Consider the following 20,557-nt stretch of genomic DNA (forward strand, 5'->3'; position numbering starts at 1 on the left):
GTGAAGGTTGAGAGGACTTATCAGTAATTTAGGACAGAGGCAAACACACACATTGCCCAGGGTGTTGCAAACATTCTTAGAACAAACACTCCAAATCCGGGGAATTCAGTTAAGGTTGTTTAAATGCCTAGTGGTATTTCTGTACTTTACAGCATAGAGTAAAGGTATTCCATATCTGAAAATAAAAAAATGGATTGGAAGACAAATGTCTTATGCAACATCTCAAATACTGTACATTTTCAAAAAAAGTCAACTTTTAATTCATCTGAACAAATGAACTGATTTCTCTCAGATTGCGAGCATAATATTTTGGTATGCTAAATTGTTTAAATAAATATATAAAGTCCAGTTTAAGGCTCTGTTACTGCTGCCTCTGTGACTAACAAACCAGAAATTTCACTCTGATCTGCAGGTATAAATCAGACCTGCACTTCCATCAGTCCCCACACTGATGTATCTACCTGTTTTGACTCACTCAGATGATATCAACGTCAAACGTCTTCAGTACTGAATGCTCCAAAACCTGATAAGCTCCTTCTGAGTAAGTTTTGTCTTTTGAGCTCTGTTCTGTTTTTTTAATGCAGACATTTATTTTGTGAGAAGGGTAAATCTTGGGCTTTTTCATGTCCCTTCTTCCTCATCTTGAAATTTGCTTATCATTATTTCTGCAAATACTGCTAAAAGTTATCCTTGCCTTGACTGCTCCTCAGAAGACATGCTTATTCAGGGCTTTAATCATTTGCTGATTAACTTCCTTATGGAATTCTTAAATCCCTCCTGAGAGATTGTGATCTCAGAACTAAACCAAGAGCAACTCTCTTGACATCTCTAGTAATTCCAGTGCAAACAAAGAAGAACTAAAACACAAATTCAGACTTGAAAGGGTGGGAATTTAGAAGGATTTGGACAGGGCTTGAGATTTCCTGATAGAGTATTTCTGTTGAGGTGAGACCTGCAAGATCATATGCACATCACTCAGCAGACACTTCACATTACTAGGGTGTAAAGTCCTGTGTTAAGTCTCTCAGAATAAAATGCGGGATTTCAGTTTTGTGGTTCTTTTTGAGTTTTCTGTTACTCATTTAAAATCCACACCAAAAAGGGTTTTAATTTTTTCTTTCCACAGTCATGTTTTGCCTTCTAGTCCAAGCAACTTCACACATGTTTGTTTCACAAGACTGGAACCATGTCTGGCTGTACTGTATTCATCGTGGTAGTATCCAGAGACTGTCTGACTGTTGTTTTGTCACACTTTTGTGGTCTTAACTTTCTAAGCAAATGAAGAATCAAAGATGACTTTGATTTTTACTCCTACCCTTTTCAGATTGAAATACTTTCCTATTCATTTCATCCCACAAAAGGCACAATAACACTTCTCTGTAACTCTTCCCAGCTACTATCTATTATGGTGGTGCAAAACCACACGGATATCAAATAGTGTCTTTTGTTTCCTACCTTCTCCTTTGCTTTACTTCCTTCCTTTTGGCATTTCATCCTTTTTGCTAGTGCTACAGCTTGGTGCACATCTATTCTGCATCTACCCACTGCTAGGTTTGTGACACTCTGTAAGAGCTGATATATAAACAGCAGCCTGAACAGGCAGCCCTGCTGTCCTGAGATTTACCAATGGAAATTACTCATTTAGCTGAATGTTAACCTGATCTTACTGCTGTTGGTACCACAGCAAGTTTTGCTCTGCCTCATGCAAAAATGAGTTGTTGAAAAAGGCCTGTCTGGAAAATACATCATTGCATTAAGAAGCACAACACTGCAGCAGCCCAAAGTAATCCCAACTGCAGTATGATCCCAGAGAAGTTAGATCCCAGTTCCATTGTAGATGATCCTCTAGGAACGCTGCCCTGTGGAGAAAGGGGAGCTAATCTTCTCTACCCATTGTTTCAGTTGGAGATTCAGCTCACCATTCTTTACTTAGGGAACTGTGTTTTAGTGTGCTTTTGGAACACTAAGGGATAGCTGAGATCCTTTCTCCACCTGTCTGGGAAGGCTGAGAACAAATCCTGCTTCAAGAACTGCACCGAGATGCGCACGTTTGCCCCTACCTGCCATTCACTCATCTATTCACCTCCTGCCTCTGCACAGGAGGTGGCTCTACAGGCTTTTTGCAGAGCTTGCCAAGATTTCTGCCAGGTGACATCTAAGTGAATTTCACCACAGCTGAGGGCCTGACAAGCTTTGCTGGACGGACACAGCAGTAAAATAAGGTACTTTTAACGTATATGTATTTGTAGATATTAATTTTAAGCCTTCTTGCAGTCACAGATTTCAAAGGCAGCAGCAGCGTGGCACACACACTGGTACCCGGCGGTTCCTCCGCCTCTCCCTGCCCGCAGGCTCCTCCTGGAGCGATGCCCCGTCAGTCCAGAGAGCGGCTCTGCGCCTCGGGCAGCGCCACTTCTCCTCCTCCTCCTCCTCCTTTCCATCCCCCCGCCCCTTGGTCACCTTCCCCAAACCTGCGGGCGCTGGGGCCGGGCGGGGCCGCTCCGCCCCGCCGTGTGCGGGCTGGGAGCGCTCGGCTTCCCGGAGCCGGCATGGAGAGGGAGTCCTGCCTTGCCGTGAGTACAGCCGCTGGGAAGGAGAAGGGAGGGAGGGATGCGGCTCCCCGGAGGGTCCGGCGGCGGGGGGCGGTCCCCGTGGCCCCCAGGGGCTGGCGGTGCCCTCCTCGCCGGGCACTGCTCCTCGCAGGGCTTCCTATAACTCCCGCCAGGGCTTCCTTAGCTTTGGGCCGGCCGCAGCATGTGTTTGACTGATGTCATGGTGAATCGTTCTTTAATTATCTCTCCCTCCCGGAACTGCGTTGGCCGGGGTTTGGCCGTGTCCCGGCGCCCCGGCGGGCTCTGCCCGGGCCAGGACAGTCTGCCCGGTGCTCCCGTGTCCTGGGGCTGGAGGATGGTGATCGCTAGCGGCTGTACACGTCTGCGGCTCTTATTGCTTGTTTATGGCATGTGTCCCGGTAGAGTCCTCAAAATGTAATTGATGCCTGTATGCCGAGCACCCAGGGACGGTGAGACAGATGATGTGAGCGAGGGGAGCAAGGGTGGGGTGGTTAGGGGGGGTTGTTCCTGACTGGAAGCCCAGCGCCCACCAGAGTCTCTCTATCACTCTCCTGCTCAGCAAGGGGAGAGAAAAATGTAATGAAAGACTCATAGGACAAGATAAGGGACAGAGAGATCACTCACCAGATACCATCACAGACAAAGCAGACTCGACTTGGGGAAAATACTGAATCCATTACCAATGATTACCAGAGTAAGATAATGAGAAATAACCAGCAAATCTTAGAACACCTATCCACCACCCCTCATTCTTCCAGGGTGCAACTTCACTTCTGATTTCCTGATTTCCTCTGCCTCCTCCACCTGCAGTGGCACAGGGGGATGTGGAGTGGGGGCTGAGGTCAGTTGATCGAGTCTTGTCTTTGCTAATCCTTCCTCCTCAGAGGGAGGGTCCCTCACTCTCTTCTGCTCCAGCATGTGGTCTCTCCTATGGGAGACAATCCTCAAAAAATTTCTTCAGTATCAGTCCTTCCCAAGAGCTGCAGCTTTTTTGTGATCTGCTCCCTTTTCCATGGGGCCACAAGTCCTGCTAGTAAACCTGCTCCAGCTTGGGTTCCCCACTCCATGAGACCACAGGTCCTGCCAGGAGTCTGCTCCCACATGGGCTTCCCATGGGGTCACAGCTGCCTTTGGGCATTCACCAGCTCTAGTGTGGGACCCTCCATAGGCTGCAGGTGGGGGACTCTGCTCCAGAATGGACCTCCATGGGCTGCAGCTGCCTCACCATGGTCTTCGCCATGGGCTGCAGGTGAATCTTTTGGAGCAACTCTTCCCCCTCCTTCTATACTGGCCCTGGTGTCTGCAGAGTTGCCTCTCTTACATATTCTTACTCCTCTATTCCTGGCTGCTGTTGCACAGCAACTTTTTCCTCTTTCTTGAATCTGTTACTGCAGAGGCTCTACCACTGTTGTTGATGGGCTCAATCTTGGCCAGCATCAGGCATGCCTTGGAGCCAGCTGGCATTGGCTCTGTTCTGCATGGGAAAAGTTTCTGGCAGCTTCTCACAGAAATCAGCTCTGTAGACTCCCCCACTACCAAAGTCTTGCCAGGCAAACCCAACACAGTAGTTCATCATGGTACTACTATGTGTAGGATGGACTAACATGTCTGGAAAAGCGGAATAAAGAGACAGTTCTCATTTGTGAAGTTTAGGATTTAGTCGTGAGAGGCAGCAGCTAATGGTTGCAGTTTCATTTCTCCAGGTAAGCCTTGGTTTCTCTCTAAAGGTTGCCCCTCAAGCATAAGGTAGCAGCTGAGTTTAGAGGTGGCATTGTGAACATCTAGGGCTTGCATTGCATGGGGGAACAGGACAAAACCTGGTCCAGTCAGTTTTGTACAGGACTTGATCAGCAGATGGCCATGGTGCAGCTCCTGCCATGCACCGCCAGTGGCTGCCATCCCTAGTCTCAGGGTGCTGTGGAGGAAGAAGAGGAGGAGGAGAATGGGATGTGCATCTCTCATGTCTGTGTTTGCAGGACTGCAGTGTGTCTTGGTCTTGCTGTTCCTGCTCTCTCCTGGCTTTCCTCAGGACCAGCAGGACGCTCTTTGTGAAGTGTCCTGGTCCTGCAGGAGCCGGGGCAGCTTGTGGCAGGCTGAGAGCCTGCTGCCTGTGGGCTTTGGCTGAGCAATGCCAAGGGGTGTCTTGTACAGCTCAGCAAAGGCAGTTGCAGTTGATGCCTCTGCAGGGACTTCCTCAGCATGTGCTATCCTGACTCTGTGGTAAACTGGAGAAAGGGACCGGCATGGCAGAAATCCAGCTTTTTTCTGTCAGCTGTGAGGCTGTGCCTGCGTTAACCTATGCAAGGTGGTGAGAGCACATGGCAGGAGGAGAGTGGCAGCAGGCAAACCTGCACTGTTGGACACATCCTGGGGTTGCTGTTGATGCAAAGGAGCCTGTGCTGGGACAAGGTGTGACTGCCTGGCAGGGCTTAAGGGTCTTGCTATGGGTCCCTGGGGTGATGGGTGCCTGCTCTGTGGGAACATGGGGGCCTTTGTGGAGTTGGAGGGCCCCAAAGGCTCTGGAAAGGGAGCTGCAAATCTCTTCCTCAAAATGCTGGTTTCTAGTCTGCATACAGGACCTGAGTAAGTGCTGCCTTATGCTAGGGTGTTGCAGCCTCACAGCTCCTGTTGGCTTCAGAGCTGGAGAAGAAGAGACACCACTCAGTCTTTACTAAACAGTAATGCTGTTTTAAGCACCTACAGCCCCTGTCCACGCTGATGCTACTTGGTACAGAGACTAGACCAGAGCAGCTGTGGGTGAGCAGTGGTGTGCTGTCTGATGAAGCATGAAACAGCAAAAGGTGACAAAATGAGCTGCAGACATCTGTTGTCTGAACAAGGGTTGTGGGGGACAGAAGCTCATCATATTAAAGTGCAGAGCCAGAGGGTGGGTGAATTGATCTGCCTGAGATCTGAATATTTTTCCAAGAGTAAAAATAGCTGATGTGACATATAAGGACCATTTGTTTCTTTCAACTCAAAGATGCACCGAAGGCACAGCAAGGCAGGCTAGGCAGGTGATGCTTTGTGCAATGGCCACTATAAAAGCAGATTGAATCTTTTTGTGTGGTAGGGATGTAAAACTTTTGAATGCAGTTCCTAAAGTTGCCTTTTAGTTCAGTTCAGTTGCCTATATGACTGTCAAAAGAAAAATAAATCTACTGCACCATGTTTAAGGAAATGTTCTTCATATAAGCAGTGTGGCTGTCCAGTATATAAGGAAAACCCAACCCAAACCCAGTTGTTTCTCCTGGGAGAAACAATCTTGAACAAATGTGGTAAGATGCAGCAAAATAGACCAGGGAGGGTGAGGGTGTTTGTAGAGTACAAAATCTCAAAAATACTTATCAGACTATGATCACTGTAGCAGACAAGGAGGAATCATTTACATTGGCAGCTTTTAAAAAAAGCATTAAAAAGAAGCTGTGATATTAATGGTGGTAATCACTGTGCCATGATCTAAAAGAAACTCTCACACTAGCTGTGACAAAATAAAGCCTTGAAAGCAGTGAAAAGAAGGAAGGCTCTAATCTCCAGACCACCACCTGAACTAGAAAGATCCTAGGAAAAAGAACCTTAAAACACAGAGAGCTTATTTTCGTGTTCTGTTTTTATGATCCAGGAGATCATAAAATGAAAAATGAACAGGATAACTCTGGTAGGGCCTGGTAATGCCATGATTTCTCATCTGGGTTTCATCCACTGGCAACTCCTGCATGACCACTGCAAATTTTGCAGAAGATCTCAGAGTAGTTTCAGGAAGATCAGACCAAACTGAAATACTTAGGATCATGGACTTGTAGGAGTAATAAAAACATCTTTGACATTCTCCAAAGCAGGAATAGGGAGGGGAAAGTTTTCCTCTTTGACCCCAGATGCCGGCATGACCTGCAAATCCAGTGTCCTGACATCTTTGTAAAGGCTTTTCACAGATGTGCACCTGTGGCACCTGATTTGATCCTTCAAGGTAAGTGTTCTCTAGGGACCTGAGGGTAGCAGACCCAGCCCCTGTCCCAGCCCTGCCATCAGTCCCCTTGCTGTGCTTTTGTGACTGCAAAGGGCAAAGGAATGGATGCAGTTTCACCCTGGAGGGAGGTACTCCTTGAGATTTCACAATAGCCAATATAGGCATTAATTTCTCCATACCAGTGAAACTGTGTATATTTGTCCTGGCTCAGTTTTTTCTTTCACCTGGTCAGTTTGCAAGGCTGAAGCTGTACCCCACCCTTTGGCATTGTGCTGGGGGCAGGTGTTATCAAAAGCAGCATACGCCGTGCCTGACAAGCTCTTGACATTTTGAAACTGCTTGAGAGAAGTGTTGGCATTTTTTAACATCACACACAGGTGCAATGTCACTAAGTCAACCACAGTATGTGGAATGGTTTATTGTTTTTCTTTTTTTTTTCCCTCCCAGAACACCCTGTGAAGTCCCTGAGGACATACCAATGGAAGGCCCTTTGCAAACCATTGTTCACATCTGCCATGGTCATGGTCAATGGATGTCACAGTTACCAGAGAAGCTCTGGGATATTCCCCTCTATAACTTAGCTCTTCCAGGTAAAGATGGACTTTTGTTCTCCACTGTTTTGCCAGCTTGCCCTTTAAGCATTGGAATGTCCTGTTTGTCCCATTTCAGGATGGCTGTGTTTATTATTTGGGTCAGTGTGTGGGGGAGGGTTTGTGTGATGTTATGTGAATAATGTTGGTCTGTAATGTTTGGGGTTTCTTAGAGGGGAGGGGTAAAAAAGGAATTTTTAATTGTTTTTCAGAAATGAAAAGAAAGAGGTACTTTGCGTCGTCTTGTCACATGCTATTAATAAGCTAAGGATTGACTTTTTTGGGCAATGATAAAATTTTCCTAATTAATTCTTATGACTTCCTATATAATAGAATATTTCCGGGAGGGGAGAATTAATATTTTACCTTATTATTTGTTCCTTTGTACTGTCTAAAAGAGGCTGTGAAGTTGTAGAGAATGGAGAATTGAAACTTATAATTAACCTGTTTTCATTAATGTAGACTGTTATTTTTCTACATGAGCCAGCTTATGAAAACTGGATTTATTGTGTTATGTGTAAATGCATTTAAATGATGCCTGTGTATTATTAACTCCTCTTTGGTCATATTATTGCTTCTTTCTACTGCCTTGATTTTTTTTTTTCCCCCTCTCATTCTGTCCAAAAAAATGATGGTATAATGTGATTTCACTGACACATGGGGAGGCACTGAAGGACCATCAGACCTTGGGTGATTCCCTTTCCCTCCACATCAAAAATGGCACTAAAGAAAAGTCTAGCCCACGTTTTCTCTTACACCTGTAGACATGACAGGTAGTTTGGGGGAAAAACAGCACAGCATGTAGATGGATATTTTATGTAGTCCACAGGATCATAGGTTAATTTTAGGAAAGGCATATATTTAGAGATAGTGTGAATTCTTGTCTTCAGTGGGCAGAGCCCTGGGAGAACCCAAGAATTGTAGTGTTTTGGCTTTTTTCTGCCAGTTGTGAACTAATGGAATGTGGAGTTCCAATTAAAATTGAAACCCAGAAACTTATTTCATGGAGGCTTCTTAGATAATGTAATTTGAATTGATGTTAACTTCAAAACAAGCACATCTCTGTTTAGGATAAAGCCTATGTCAGAGGACTAGGACAGGTGCTATTAAAAATAAGATTTCTTATTTAACCATCAAGAAAGGAAAAAAGAAAATACATATCTGTCTTATGACTGAAGAAGGAAGGTAATAGTCTCACTTTTTCTATTTTTGTTCCTATTGCAAAAATCATTCAAAAGTCAGTAGCACACTCAGTGGGATTTTGTTTTGCTGGAAAAGGAGCCATGTTGTTTCTATAAGCTTTTACCTGGTGTTTCTTGGCCATCATAGAAAGGGGAGAACCTGCTGATGGGCTTGTTTGCCTTGCTGGCTCTCCTCCTAAGGGTGACCTTGTTATTCTTGCAAATGTTTGTTGTTTTTGTGAATGTGCCTGCAGGGAGAACAGACATGAGGAACCGTTGAAAGCAAGTCCATTTCAGCAAACATTAGAGAACTTTTATGGAGCATTGTAGGCTATTAGCTTGGAATATTTTGGTGTCTGTCCAGCTGACCTACAAAGCTGATTTAGCCCAAGTCAGAACACAAACAGATCAAGATCAACCAGGTCAAGACAGGTCTGGCAGGTTTCCAGAGGGAGGAAACCCAGTTTGGAAGTGGAAGTTTATCTCACAGAAGGCATGCAAGAAGCATGACAGAGTGGATTCTGAAAGCATGATGAGGAGGCAGCAGCAAATCTCATTAATTAGTGTTGTGCTTGCAACAGATTCAGCATAGTGCTGCTGGAGAGGTGTGGATTCAAGGTCTGGAGCTACTTGGCTTGGTGCTAGCTCACTATCTTTGCATCATATATGTTGTGTCATGGATGTGCCTATCTTCCTTTCATTACTGTAACTCATGACATCACAAAAGACTCGTGAGTAAAAGATTACAATCCATTTGCTGGTTGGCATCCTCAGATGCAACACCCATCAGTGGAATCCTGCTCATCTCTCTTAGACTAGGATTTGGTCCATGGGTATTTAATGGTTTGACTCTTACATCTAACACATACTTCTTTTATTGCATGCCCTCTGTATTGCAGATCTTCTTTCTACAGTGAGTATGGTTTGGGTGTTTAAAGCAGTAAAATAGATCAAAATGGCTTTTAGAAGGTGAAAAAATGGAGTGAGACATCAAACTATCATTGACAGTTCCAAAGAATTTTTATTTCCAAACTGATTTTTTTACTTTGTTTACTAGAAATATTACCACTGGCAGCAGTAAGACTGACAATTCAAGAAAGCAGTTCCTACCACCAGTGAACAGTTAGTTTGACAGAAGACTTAAACCCCAAAATGATAATCAGATTCTTTGCAGATGCTCTGTTAAGATCCAAGCAAATCACTTCACTGAGTTGTTAGCTTTTCTTATTGATGCTTTATAACACTAGAAGAAATAATGGAACAGAAAAGCTAGCAAAATCACTGGTTCCCTGTCCTGATGAAATTGTGAGTTGCAATAATTTCATCTAAACATGATGCAAGAAATGTCTCAGATTTATTAAAACTTCAAAGTAATAAAATATTTGGGCAGACTGTTCTTGGCTCTAATGCCTGTGTAATTCCCTGTGCTGGAAAAGAGTCAGGTAATTTTTGAAGTCCATCAAATGAGCATCTTGTTCATCTTTCGCTCATAAACTTAGACTTGTATTTGTCTCAGAAACCTTCAAGCACCCACCTTGTTTGTTGTTTTTGTAGGGGAGGTGGGGATTTAGTTCAGGAGGACATTTTTAGTAGATATTTGAGACATAAGTGGTTAAAGTGCCAAGTTAAGTGTTGATCCAGTCAAAGGTGCAAGAACATGAATTTCTGCTTTCAGCCATATTTTCCTGTGCAGAGATAAGGGTATTAGACAATGAAATCCTGAATTTGAAAAAATAAAACCAGGAGAAATTCTAGATAAATTCAGCCTTCAGCTATTTATTCCCTGAAAAAATATGTTTTCACATCAAGATAATTATTTTGGGGGAAGATGCCATTTGAAACAGACCATTTTATTGTGGTTTGGGGCAAACAACTGCGATGTGTAGTTTAGATGAGGATTGCTTTATTGTAATGTGTCAATGCCTTCCCTTCACAAAGATTTCATGCTAAGCTTATTAATATTAGGTGAGCAACCTCTGTAGACAATTCCACCTTTCTGCCATAACTACAGAGACTCTAAGACAATATAGGTTTGTGGCTTGCAAATAGGTGGTGGCCTATCAGGTGTGCACATGAAATGTAGCCATGGAATGTGGTCTTGAGTAGTTAAGGAATGAGATTTTCTGTACATTTATTTTTGTATTCTACAGGGAGTCATGACACTATGACCTACTGTTTGGATAAAAGCTCTGCTGTTAGTGTCAATGAGTCCAAGCTGGTGAAGTTTTTAAACAAATGTCTGCCCTGCATTGTGCGCCCCATTATCATGAAGTGGTCTGTAACACAGGTAACCATCATCTGGTGTTCTCTTCTTGCCTTGGCAAAGTTGAATCTTGTGCTGCAGGGCTGAGAGTATACAATGACAGAATAGCCTGCTGCCCAGAAATCTGTACTCTCATGAGATGCCATGCCTGGGTCTTGAGGTTTAACCCCAGCCAGCCATTCAGCCCTGCACTGCTGCTTCTTGCTGCCTCTGGGCCAAATAGGGGAGGGAGTTGGAAGGGTAAAAGCTGGAGAGCTTGTGGGTTGAGATAAAGATCATTTAATAGGTAAAGCAAGAGCCACATGTGCAAGCAAAGCAAAAGAAGGAATTAATTCACCACTTCCCATGGATGTGCAGGTGTTCAGTCATCTCCAAGAAGGCCATGCTCCATGATGTGTAACAGTGTCTTAGCAGGACAAACACCATCACTCTGAACCTTCCTCCTCTTCTTCCCCCAGCTTTATATGCTGAGCATGACTCCTTATGATGTGGGATATCCCTGTGGTCAGTTAGGGTCAGCTGTCCTGGCTGTGTCCCTTCCCAACGCCTTGTGCACCCCCAGCCTCCTCGCTGGTGGCATGGGGTGAAAAGGCCCTGACTCTGTGTAAGCACTTCTCAGCAACAGCAAAAACATCCCTGTGCAATCAATGCTGTTTCCAATACAAATCCAAACCACAGTTCCATTCCAGCTAATATGAAGAAAATTTCTCTTTCCTATCTTGATCCAGCCCTTTGGTGTATGAGATAGAAGCCATACATTTCTGATCATCTTTTCTGGGAAAAAAGGATGCAAGTGAGGCAGGGATGATACTTAAAGTTGTTGCTTAAAGTTGACCCTTGCTACTAGAAACTCCTTTTCACATATTAATTGTGAAATGTTTATTTATTGTGGTAAATAATATTTAATATTAATGTAATTAGCAGATTTTTTTTCTCTTGCATGTTCTTCAGAAGGTACTTGCTTGTCATTTTTGCTATCACTGTTGTGTGAGTTATCAGTTGTTTTCCCCACCTATAGTGGGTATTCACCAGCAGCAGAAACAGAAGAATCCCTTGTTGAAGGGATTTTTTTCCCATAAAAATTAAGAGAGTGAAGGCATGGTCCATCACATAAGGTTTAGTTAGCTTTTTAAAATGTGCAAATATTAAGATAGTAGTTATATCTTTGTTCCTCACAAATGTATGTTAAAGACAAAATTGTGGATCATGATTTAAGCTACAGCTTTTGAAGCTGTTCTTCCAAAGAACAGGCTTTCCTAACATCAAAGAGGTACCAAAAATCTTTCTGGTTTTGTTTTTATTGAAGGAATAGTTCATTATTAGGGATTTAAAACTGAATAATTGATAAATAGCAATAAGCAGGACAAGGTTTCTTTGCTGTGTTTGAGCAGCTCTGGCAAACGGGAATCTTAGACATTGCCAGGTATGAAATTTGAGCCAGCAATGATGAGCTGGTGTTGAAGGGCACTTGCTTAGCACAGATCCTTGTTTATTTTGAGCTGCTTTTTTGGGGTGGACTTCAGCAAATGAAAGATTTAGAAACCTCCTAACTTGTGCATTTCTGGCTGGCAAAGTGACCCTGTTGGTGACAAACAATCTCTTGACATCATTATAGTAATTTTCTGGTCCAAACCCAGTATGACAAGCAGGAAGTGGCCCAGTGCTGATAGGGAAGAGGCACGGCTACAATCCTGCCCCTCCTTAGCTTTGCCATGCTCCAGTTATCTCTGTGGGGAGATGACTCCATCTGTTGGTATCCAGAACAGACACCATGGAGCCCTACTGATGGTAGGATCCACAAGTTCCTTGATGGCCAAGTGCCTGGGAGTTGCCTGCTTGAGCCCCAGCTGCTGTGGCTGTCAGTCTAGAGGCCCAAATGTTTTCTGTATAATGGCCATGTAACTTCCAGGCATGCCCTGGATGCCTGGTGTGAGATTGAGGCCCTGAGCAGCATTGCTCCTCAGGGCTTCCTTTTAAGTTTTGTCCTTTAGGGGGCAATGTTCACACTGCCTAATTCAGTATCCAAACCCAGGTGACTAATTAGAGTCTAATTTATCTCGTTTTCCTGTATAGTCAACAGATAAGAAATGAATTTATCTGAAGGGCAGTTCAGAGCAGCTATTTCATTTGGTGCTTTTTCTGGCCACAGAGGTTACATATGACCCACAGGCATGTACACTCCCATCTCCAACATACTCCAAGCAGAGGTGTATGGATCATCCAACTACTTCAGGCACAGGAGGAGCTGTTGGCCAGACCCACTGCACCCCCTGGACCCTGGGGCACACGGGGCTGGTCTGTCCCAGCCTGGCCCCTCTGGCACAGCCTGGGGAGGCTCAATTCATGTCCAAAGAACAGGAAGTTAGGGGATTAAATTAGGCAAGGTGAGCATCCTGCCATGGGTCTTAAGGTCTGCCTCAGTGCTAAAGCCTACAAATTTGGATATTCAAGAGCAATGCCTTGTACTGATTTAGCTTTCGTTGAATCCTTTCTGACTTAAATCAGCACCATGTATAGTTTCTGAAGCCTAAATTTTTATCCCTAGCAGGTTGAACTGAGACAAATTAGTGTTTAAACATATTTAATTAAATTTATTCTATTTTCTTTGGCTAAGAGAGTCTTGATATGAGGAAAAAATATACCATTTGGAACTTTTTGCCTTGGAAACAGCTTTATCACCTGTTCTATTCAGACCTCAAATCCAGTGAAAGTGCTCTGAGGATCTAGAGTGGATCTAGAGGAGTGTTTACATTTTGTAGGACTTCTACAGGTTAATTCAAGCTTTATAAGAAACTTTATCTTGAAGAAGAACAGTAGCCAGTAGTTTTTCCTATTTTTGTTTTTCCTTCTGTTGAGGATGTGTGAGATCCCCAGAGACAATCAAGGTAAAGTCTTTGATCTAATAAAATAAACGCGGCATTTCTAAGGTGCTGATCCTGCAATTGTTTTTTAAATCAAGAGTTGTGTGAAGAGCAATCATGTATTTATGCACAGGTTAATTGATCTTTAACTTTCAGAACACAACAAGGGCAATTGTCTAAAACTAATCTAATCTGTACTTGCAGTTTATGCTGCAGGGAAATTGGAATCCCTCTTGTCAGAGAGCAAAATGCTTCCAAGTTGCAACTTGGTGCCATACAGTGACATTTTAAAGATGAAAGACCTGTGAAAAATGCCATAGGGCTAACTTTGTACCCCTCTTTTAGTTTTCTAAACTAAAGAAACAAATCTCTTTCAAGCTCTCAGGACCTTTGTCTTCTGTTTCACTTTTCAGGTCCTGACTGTGACGGAGCAACTTGAGGCTGGAGTTAGATACCTGGATTTCAGGATTGCCCACAAGGCTAATGATCCATCTATGAATTTGTACTTCGTGCATATGGTTTACACAACTGTTACTGTGCAGGTATTTTCCTTACCTTTGTGATGACTATAAAACCAGTGCCATTTCTTTCATTTAAGGGCCATCATCATCTAAAAATGCTGGCTCAGGGTCTTCTGGGTAGAAGATGTCTTATGTCTTTCTTTTTTGAGGATTTCAAACTAGAGAAAATCAGCAGGGCTGGAAGTTAGTGTCAGCAGCTGCACATGATACTGGAGCATAAGTCTTTTCCTCATCCTCAAACCAGAATCTTTGTGCCTGCTCTCCACTGCCCCCACTGTTCTGGGGTTTATCATGTGTTGTCCCAGGATGATACACAGGGCATTCCTCTTTCCTTGGTAAGGAGAGAAGTTATTAAAGTGAAGAAGGCATTAAAAGCCCTATACGATTACAGAAACACTTTTTTTTTTTTTTTTTTTTTAGAAAACACTGTTTTTCATTATTGTGATTGTGATTCTACTCCACCATCACTGCTCTGTTGATTGTATGTACTTTCCTCTGCATAGCATAGATAACTTTCTAAGCTGCCATACCTCTTTCTTGTAGGATATTCTGTGGGAAATATTGAGGTGGTTAGAAACTCATCCTCAGGAAGTTGTTATCATAGCCTGCAGGAATTTTGATGGATTAACCAAGAGACTTCATAATCATCTTGTTGCTTGTATAAAAGAGATTTTCCAGTGTAAACTGTGTCCTAGAAATGTAAGTATGAGATCCCTTTTTTTTCTTATTTTTAAAAGAATGATACATCACAGTGAGATCTTTGATTCCAAATTTTTAGGTATATTTTACTTTCATTGTGTTTTTAACCTCGGAAAGGTACCATTTGCTGCATCAGAAATAGGTCTTTACCTAAAAGAACTGAGGGGATAAAGCATACCTACATTCCACAGTGTGGAGGAGGGAATTGAATTTAACTGTTATGTCTGTTGGGCTCTGGGGGACAATAGTAGAGACAACTGTCATCCATTGTCCTATCTGAGTTTTCTTGGAAAGGAAGGGAAAAGAAGAGAGAAAGGAAAAGAGAGGAAAATAAAGGAAAATGAAAGAAAAAAGAAAATAAAAGTTGTGCATCTTATATATTTGTAGAATTTAAAGAATCCATTTTCTGTCTTTTCAAAGCAATAATTACAAATTATTTTTTTTCTATTTAAAATAGTTTTGGTTGGAAATGACCTCTGGAGGTCATCTGGTCTAACATCACCATGCAAAGCAGGACCAGCTTCAAAGTTACATTGGGCTGTGTCCTGTTCATTCTTCATTATCTCCAAGGATGGAAATTTCACAACCTTTCTATGCAAAACTTGACCACTCTCACAGTAACCACGTTTTCTTTCTCTATCTGATCAGAATTTCTCTTGTGTCTGCTGACTTCCATCCTTTGCTGTGCATATCTGAGGAGTCTTCTCTACATTTACCTGTTAGGTATTTGCAGACAACACTAAGACATGTCCAGTCTTCTCTTTTCACGCTGGACAGACTCAGCTCCCTCAGCCTGTCCTTGTGTGTCATGCTCCAGCCTCTGCTCCAGCCTCTGCTCCAGCCTCTGCTTGCTCTGGTTGTGTGCTGCTGGATTCACTCCAGCTCACAGTGACTTTGTACTGTGGAAGCCCCAGCTGGAAACAATACTTGAGCTGCAGTCCCACAACTGCTGAATAGAAGGGAAGATCCCCTTTTCTTGATTTGCTGTCTGTGCCTTTGCTAATACAGCCCAGTTCACAATTGACGTTTGCCAGGTGGGCACAACTCTTGTTGTTGCAACAACTGGCTCTTGTGCAGCTTGATGTCTATGAGAATCTTCAGGTCCTTTTCTGCAAAGCAGGTTTCTTGCCAGCTTCCACCAGTCTGTCCTGGTGTGTGGGGTTCAGGACTTTGTTGAGCTTCTTTGTTCAACTTGTTGAGGTCCTTCTTAATAGCATCTCTGCCATCAGTGGATTTCTGGTGGCATTGACTTTCCTGGAGCTGACCTCCTAACCAGTCTTACAGTTACCCAAACATCCAGAAAAGCCTTAATTTAAATAATCAGCAAATATTTGATTGCTAGATTTTAGACGTTGAAACTTTTAGCTCCCTCTGTTTTTTACAAGGTACGGGAGCTTTTAGTAGTTAAACAATTAACATTTCAAAGATGCACAGGAACAGAGGGTTTTCTCTGGAGATGTGAGTGGTACAGGAGAATGATGACCCTGTTCACAATTCAAATTCAGCCTTTGAAGCTGGTGTATCAGTAACGTGTGAGTATTAGCATTTCAAAGCATTTTGTACAGCAGAGTTAAAATAAAACAATTCTCAGCAAAACTAGGGGATTCTGAAATACTCTGGCCTCAGCTGAATAACTGAAGACCTGAGTGACACTATTTTATTGTTTCCCCAAATAACTTGAGTGTGTAAGTTATGGATGAGCAGAGATACTGGAGAAGGTAGTCAAATTTGCTTTCAGACACGTGGTCAGCTCTTAAAAAGAAGAAAGTTATTAACTGCAAAAGGAGCAAGTTGCTGATGACAATTTATTGAATGAAGGAAGGTATTGAAAGAATAGTCTGAGATGACTTCACTGAAGAAAGAACATTTCTGAGTTGTGTCCAGGAGGATGGAGGAAGAGAACTGGAGAAAAGACAAACCAGTACTTCCCTTGACTAGGAAAAGTTTATATCTATGGCGTCTGTGACTAGCAGAATGGATCTCACCATTTTTGCTAGGGGTACCATTGCAAGTTAGGCACCTGTGGGATTTTTCAGGATCACAGATTTAGATCAAATATCCAAGCGCTTGCTGACTTATTCTAAAATAAACTGCTACCTGCTGTCTTTCAAGACTGTGTCTCTGTCGTCGTACAGAATTAAGTGTCAAAGTGTTCATGAATCAGCTGCTCAGCCAAGGTCTGTATGTAGTACTGGCACAGGCCACAGTGTGACAATATTACACTGCATTTAAAATTTTAATTGTCTTAACTATTCAAGGTATCTTCCTTTGATCTGGATTACTCGGGTTTAAAAATCCCTTGTTAGACTTTGATTTCTGCTTTGTTTGCAAAATAAGCACCTGTTTTCATATACACATCTCCGATAGTTTTTTTTTTTTCTGGCTTTCATTGCACATCTTCTTCTTTGCTTGTTTGTTTAAGAGGTTCCAGCTTTAGAAAGGCAGCTGGAGTAAAAAGCTTCAGTCAATCACGAAGTTTTGTAGCTTAAGTAGCTCATGCCTTAATTTTGCAATATTTTCTGACCTAATGGGAGCTTGCATTCTTTCTTTTGTGGATGAACTGAGAGGGATTCATTCAACTCTCAGCTTTCTTCAAATATTTACATTATTAATTTTCAAGTGCCTTTGGCTTTTATTTAAATTAATAAGCTAATTGGAACATTAAAAAGCCATAATTTCTTTTTCACAAACACCAAATGTAGTTTTTAACTACAACATTCTTAGAAAAAACAATGCCTGTTAAATATGTTGGTTTTGCAAATAAAACTAGTCAGAGGGACTCAGTTCTCTCCAATGGTAACTTCCGAGGCAGGAAAATGTAATTTCATAGTAAGGCATTTAAATTTAACAGGTATTTTAGCCCATCTATATTGGTAGAGAAAATGTCTGACTCAGGTCTTCCTGTCTCTCAATTAAAAATGTCTGGAGCATCCCAATTTCATAAACTTTCCACTTAGAGAAATGAGAATTAATGTAGCTCTTGGTGATTCAGATTTAGTCTTGCCAAGTTTTAAGCAGTATGGTTTTCTTTGATGGTTACTGTGCCAAATTTGCATCAATGTGTGGAATCTGCCACAATGATTCCTGCTTCTCTCTGCCTGCATTCCTGCAGCAGATGGTTTGTATCTTCCTCCCCTAACAAACTTTCAGCAGTGGCTTGTGCATGAGGGCTGACACAGGGATGGTTTCCTATTGCACAGGTGTAAGACCTTGAGTTATGTACATGATCATAGCTGAATTGTTTGAGGAGAGGAGGAATTTGCTGAAGCTCTGAGGGTCCTATTGCCCTGCAGCTTGTAAACCAGCTCATCACCCCATCATCTACTGGACTGTTCATTTTATCTGAACTGAATCTGTGCCAAGGTGATGTCACACATCAGTATTTGGACTTTGGGAATGCTGCTATGTTGCTGACTTCAACCTGGGCATGTTTCCTTTTAGGTGGTGCCAACACTGCGGACCATGTGGCATCTTGGCCATCAGGTTATAGTCTCGTATGAAGAGGCAGCAGAACTGGGGAAGCACTGTGAGCTGTGGCCCCCCATCCCATACTGGTGGGGAAACAAAACGTCCACTCGTGCTCTCATCCGGTATTTGGAGCACATGAAGCGGATGGGCCGTCCAGGTAGGCACAGGGAGTTTGCTCAGAGGAGAGAAGGGGCACTAACAGCAATGCAAAACAAGCAGGAAGTTGGGCAGTTGTTGCCTTATGGGATATAACCACCCTGTGTGTGCCATGGTTTAGCTGTCGTGGTGGTGTTTGGCCAAATGTTGGACTTGATGATCTTGGAGACCTTTTCCAACCTTAATGATTCAGTGATACAAGAGCAGTACGAGAAGGGTGTAGCGCACATTAAACAGCAGCACTCAAGCACACTGGTGTAGCGTAATCTGACAGAGGTTCAGTTCAGGACCTCTGGCACAGCTTTTGAAGTGAAGCACAGGGTGGTGACGGGGGAGCCACTTCCGAAGTGACTCCCCAGCCGAAGGCAAATGCTCATGTGGGTGCGCCCTGTGTTCCCATCCATTGTGGGGGAAGGCTAAGCATCTGGAAGCAACCTTCACAGAAACAAACATAATTTACAGAGGAGGACTAGTCAGTGGAGAACTTTTAGACTGCAATGAATAACTAGAAAAATTTAGCTGAACTGGAATGTTTGGATAACCAAGCGTGGCTCAGGAATTGTTTACTACAGCATGCAGTTGCAACAAAGGGAAACAGTTGTAGGGATATGAAAGAAATACATTAAGAGTGTGAAGTTAGTATTTTAATGATCCCCACTGGAGTGAGATGTGAAGGTAATGCAATACTAAGAAGTTTCTCTTCTCCTCAAGAGAATATTTAATGTGTCACTTTCTGATTTTTGTTTCAGGAGAATTCTTTGTGGCAGGGATTAACCTTACTGAAAATTTAAGGTATATTCTCACACACCCATTTGGATCATTGAAGAAAATGACACTCCAGAGTCTTCCGTGCTTGAAAATCTGGATAAAGCAGCAGTATCCAGGACCAAAAAAAAAGTGTATTAACATCATTGCTGGAGACTTTATAGGAAACAATGATTTTGTCAAAGATGTGATAGAACTTAACACAAAAATTAATACTCCATTGCACTGTCAAAGTGAACTGGAACAAATAGCCTTTAATTCTCAGCTTCTTCATCTATAAAAAGCTGAAAAGGCTTTTTCTGCATTTACTGTGCCCTGCAGTAAACATCCTGAATCCCATAAAGGTCCAATTAATTTAAACCAGGAATGCTTTCAAGGCTCAGTAGGAAAAGGTCTTCTCAACATCATCAGCATTTTGAGGCCTTTGGACAGAAAAGAGAGCAGGTGTGCCTTGCTGAAGTATCCAGAGAACTACGGTATAGGTGTAATTTTTTTGGAGGTGCTTTGATTCTGTAGCAGCTGGCAATACTGAAAGTCCCAGGAACTCAATCTTATTTTACATAGGACTAAGAAGGAGGAAAATGCCAGTAGTTGCATGATTTAGTGGTAAGATTTTATCTTATAATTGTAAGGATATTCTGCACTACTTGCAACCCAAATTCTTACTCTTTTATGTCAGTGTGAAATTGACTTGTCTGTTTTCATAGTTCCTGTTAAATAAACAAAAGGAACAGGTAAAAAATATTTTTGATATGTCAAAGGTGCTGCACTGACAATCCAGTTTGAAATGATATTATATATACACCAATGTGCTGAGTATCAGCTGTGAGCTATCAGGATAGCCTCAAAATTATTTGGAATTTTTAAGAGGTAATTGAATTTACACTTAGTCATGCCAGTTCTGCAGGGATAAAGATATCAAAACGAGGCCCTCACAGTTTGTCTGTGGCAGTTAAACATTTTACTAGGTGTTGCCTAAGAATGCCTTACACTGAAAATAAACACAGAGGAAACAAATTCCTGAACTTAACTTAAATTGCCCTAGAAATACAGATTCTTGGCTTCTGTCATGCTCATTTGGGGTTTCACACCTGGTCTTTTTTTTAGCTATTTTAGTAGCTCTGTAAATATTTTTCCTCTCACTAAGTAGTTTTTGCTTATGTCAAAACTAAGAGGTTTATGCTATTTCCCATTGCATACTAATTCTGTTTTTCTAAATGAACAGTGTAATAACAGATCATGAAGGCAAGAGAAATGTCAAGAATCAGGACTAAAGTAAAACGAATTATTGTGTAAAGTTCACTATGCAACTTCACCCATATACCTCACTTTTTAGATGCACTTTACATCCAAAAGCTAAATTCAGATGTCTGCTAATGTTTGCAGAAGTTTTTCTGCCTTTTGTGCCTTCTTTTGTACCTTTGTTATTCTAATAAAACTTGATCTCTCTCTGTAATATGGAGTGAAATAGTTTGTTTTTCCTTCCTGTGGTATTGTTTTATTGGTTCTCAGT

The 20,557-nt window shown here is 42.4% G+C and overlaps 1 protein-coding gene across 4 annotated transcripts; it reads left to right on the top strand.

The window, feature by feature from the left end:
* The first annotated feature begins 2,493 nt into the window (after positions 1–2,493).
* PLCXD1 (phosphatidylinositol specific phospholipase C X domain containing 1) lies at positions 2,494–20,499 on the top strand. Of its 4 annotated transcripts, XM_083854522.1 has the most exons (8): positions 2,500–2,573; positions 6,413–6,540; positions 6,988–7,130; positions 10,462–10,598; positions 13,849–13,977; positions 14,500–14,655; positions 18,097–18,280; positions 19,029–20,497. In XM_083854522.1, the coding sequence occupies exons 3-8, from the start codon at positions 7,019–7,021 to the stop codon at positions 19,322–19,324; spliced, it is 1,014 nt and encodes a 337-aa protein (XP_083710648.1). In that variant the 5' UTR covers positions 2,500–2,573; positions 6,413–6,540; positions 6,988–7,018; the 3' UTR covers positions 19,325–20,497. The 4 variants fall into 4 exon arrangements, with proteins under 4 accessions (XP_083710647.1, XP_083710648.1, XP_083710649.1 ...); XM_083854521.1 differs by lacking the exon at positions 6,413–6,540 and having other exon boundaries at positions 2,494–2,573; positions 19,029–20,495; XM_083854523.1 differs by lacking the exon at positions 2,500–2,573 and having other exon boundaries at positions 6,411–6,540.
* The last annotated feature ends 58 nt before the right edge of the window (positions 20,500–20,557 follow it).

The sequence above is a fragment of the Zosterops lateralis genome, assembly GCF_965231275.1.
Source record: "Zosterops lateralis genome assembly, chromosome: 2".
NCBI classification, from domain to species: domain Eukaryota; kingdom Metazoa; phylum Chordata; class Aves; order Passeriformes; family Zosteropidae; genus Zosterops; species Zosterops lateralis.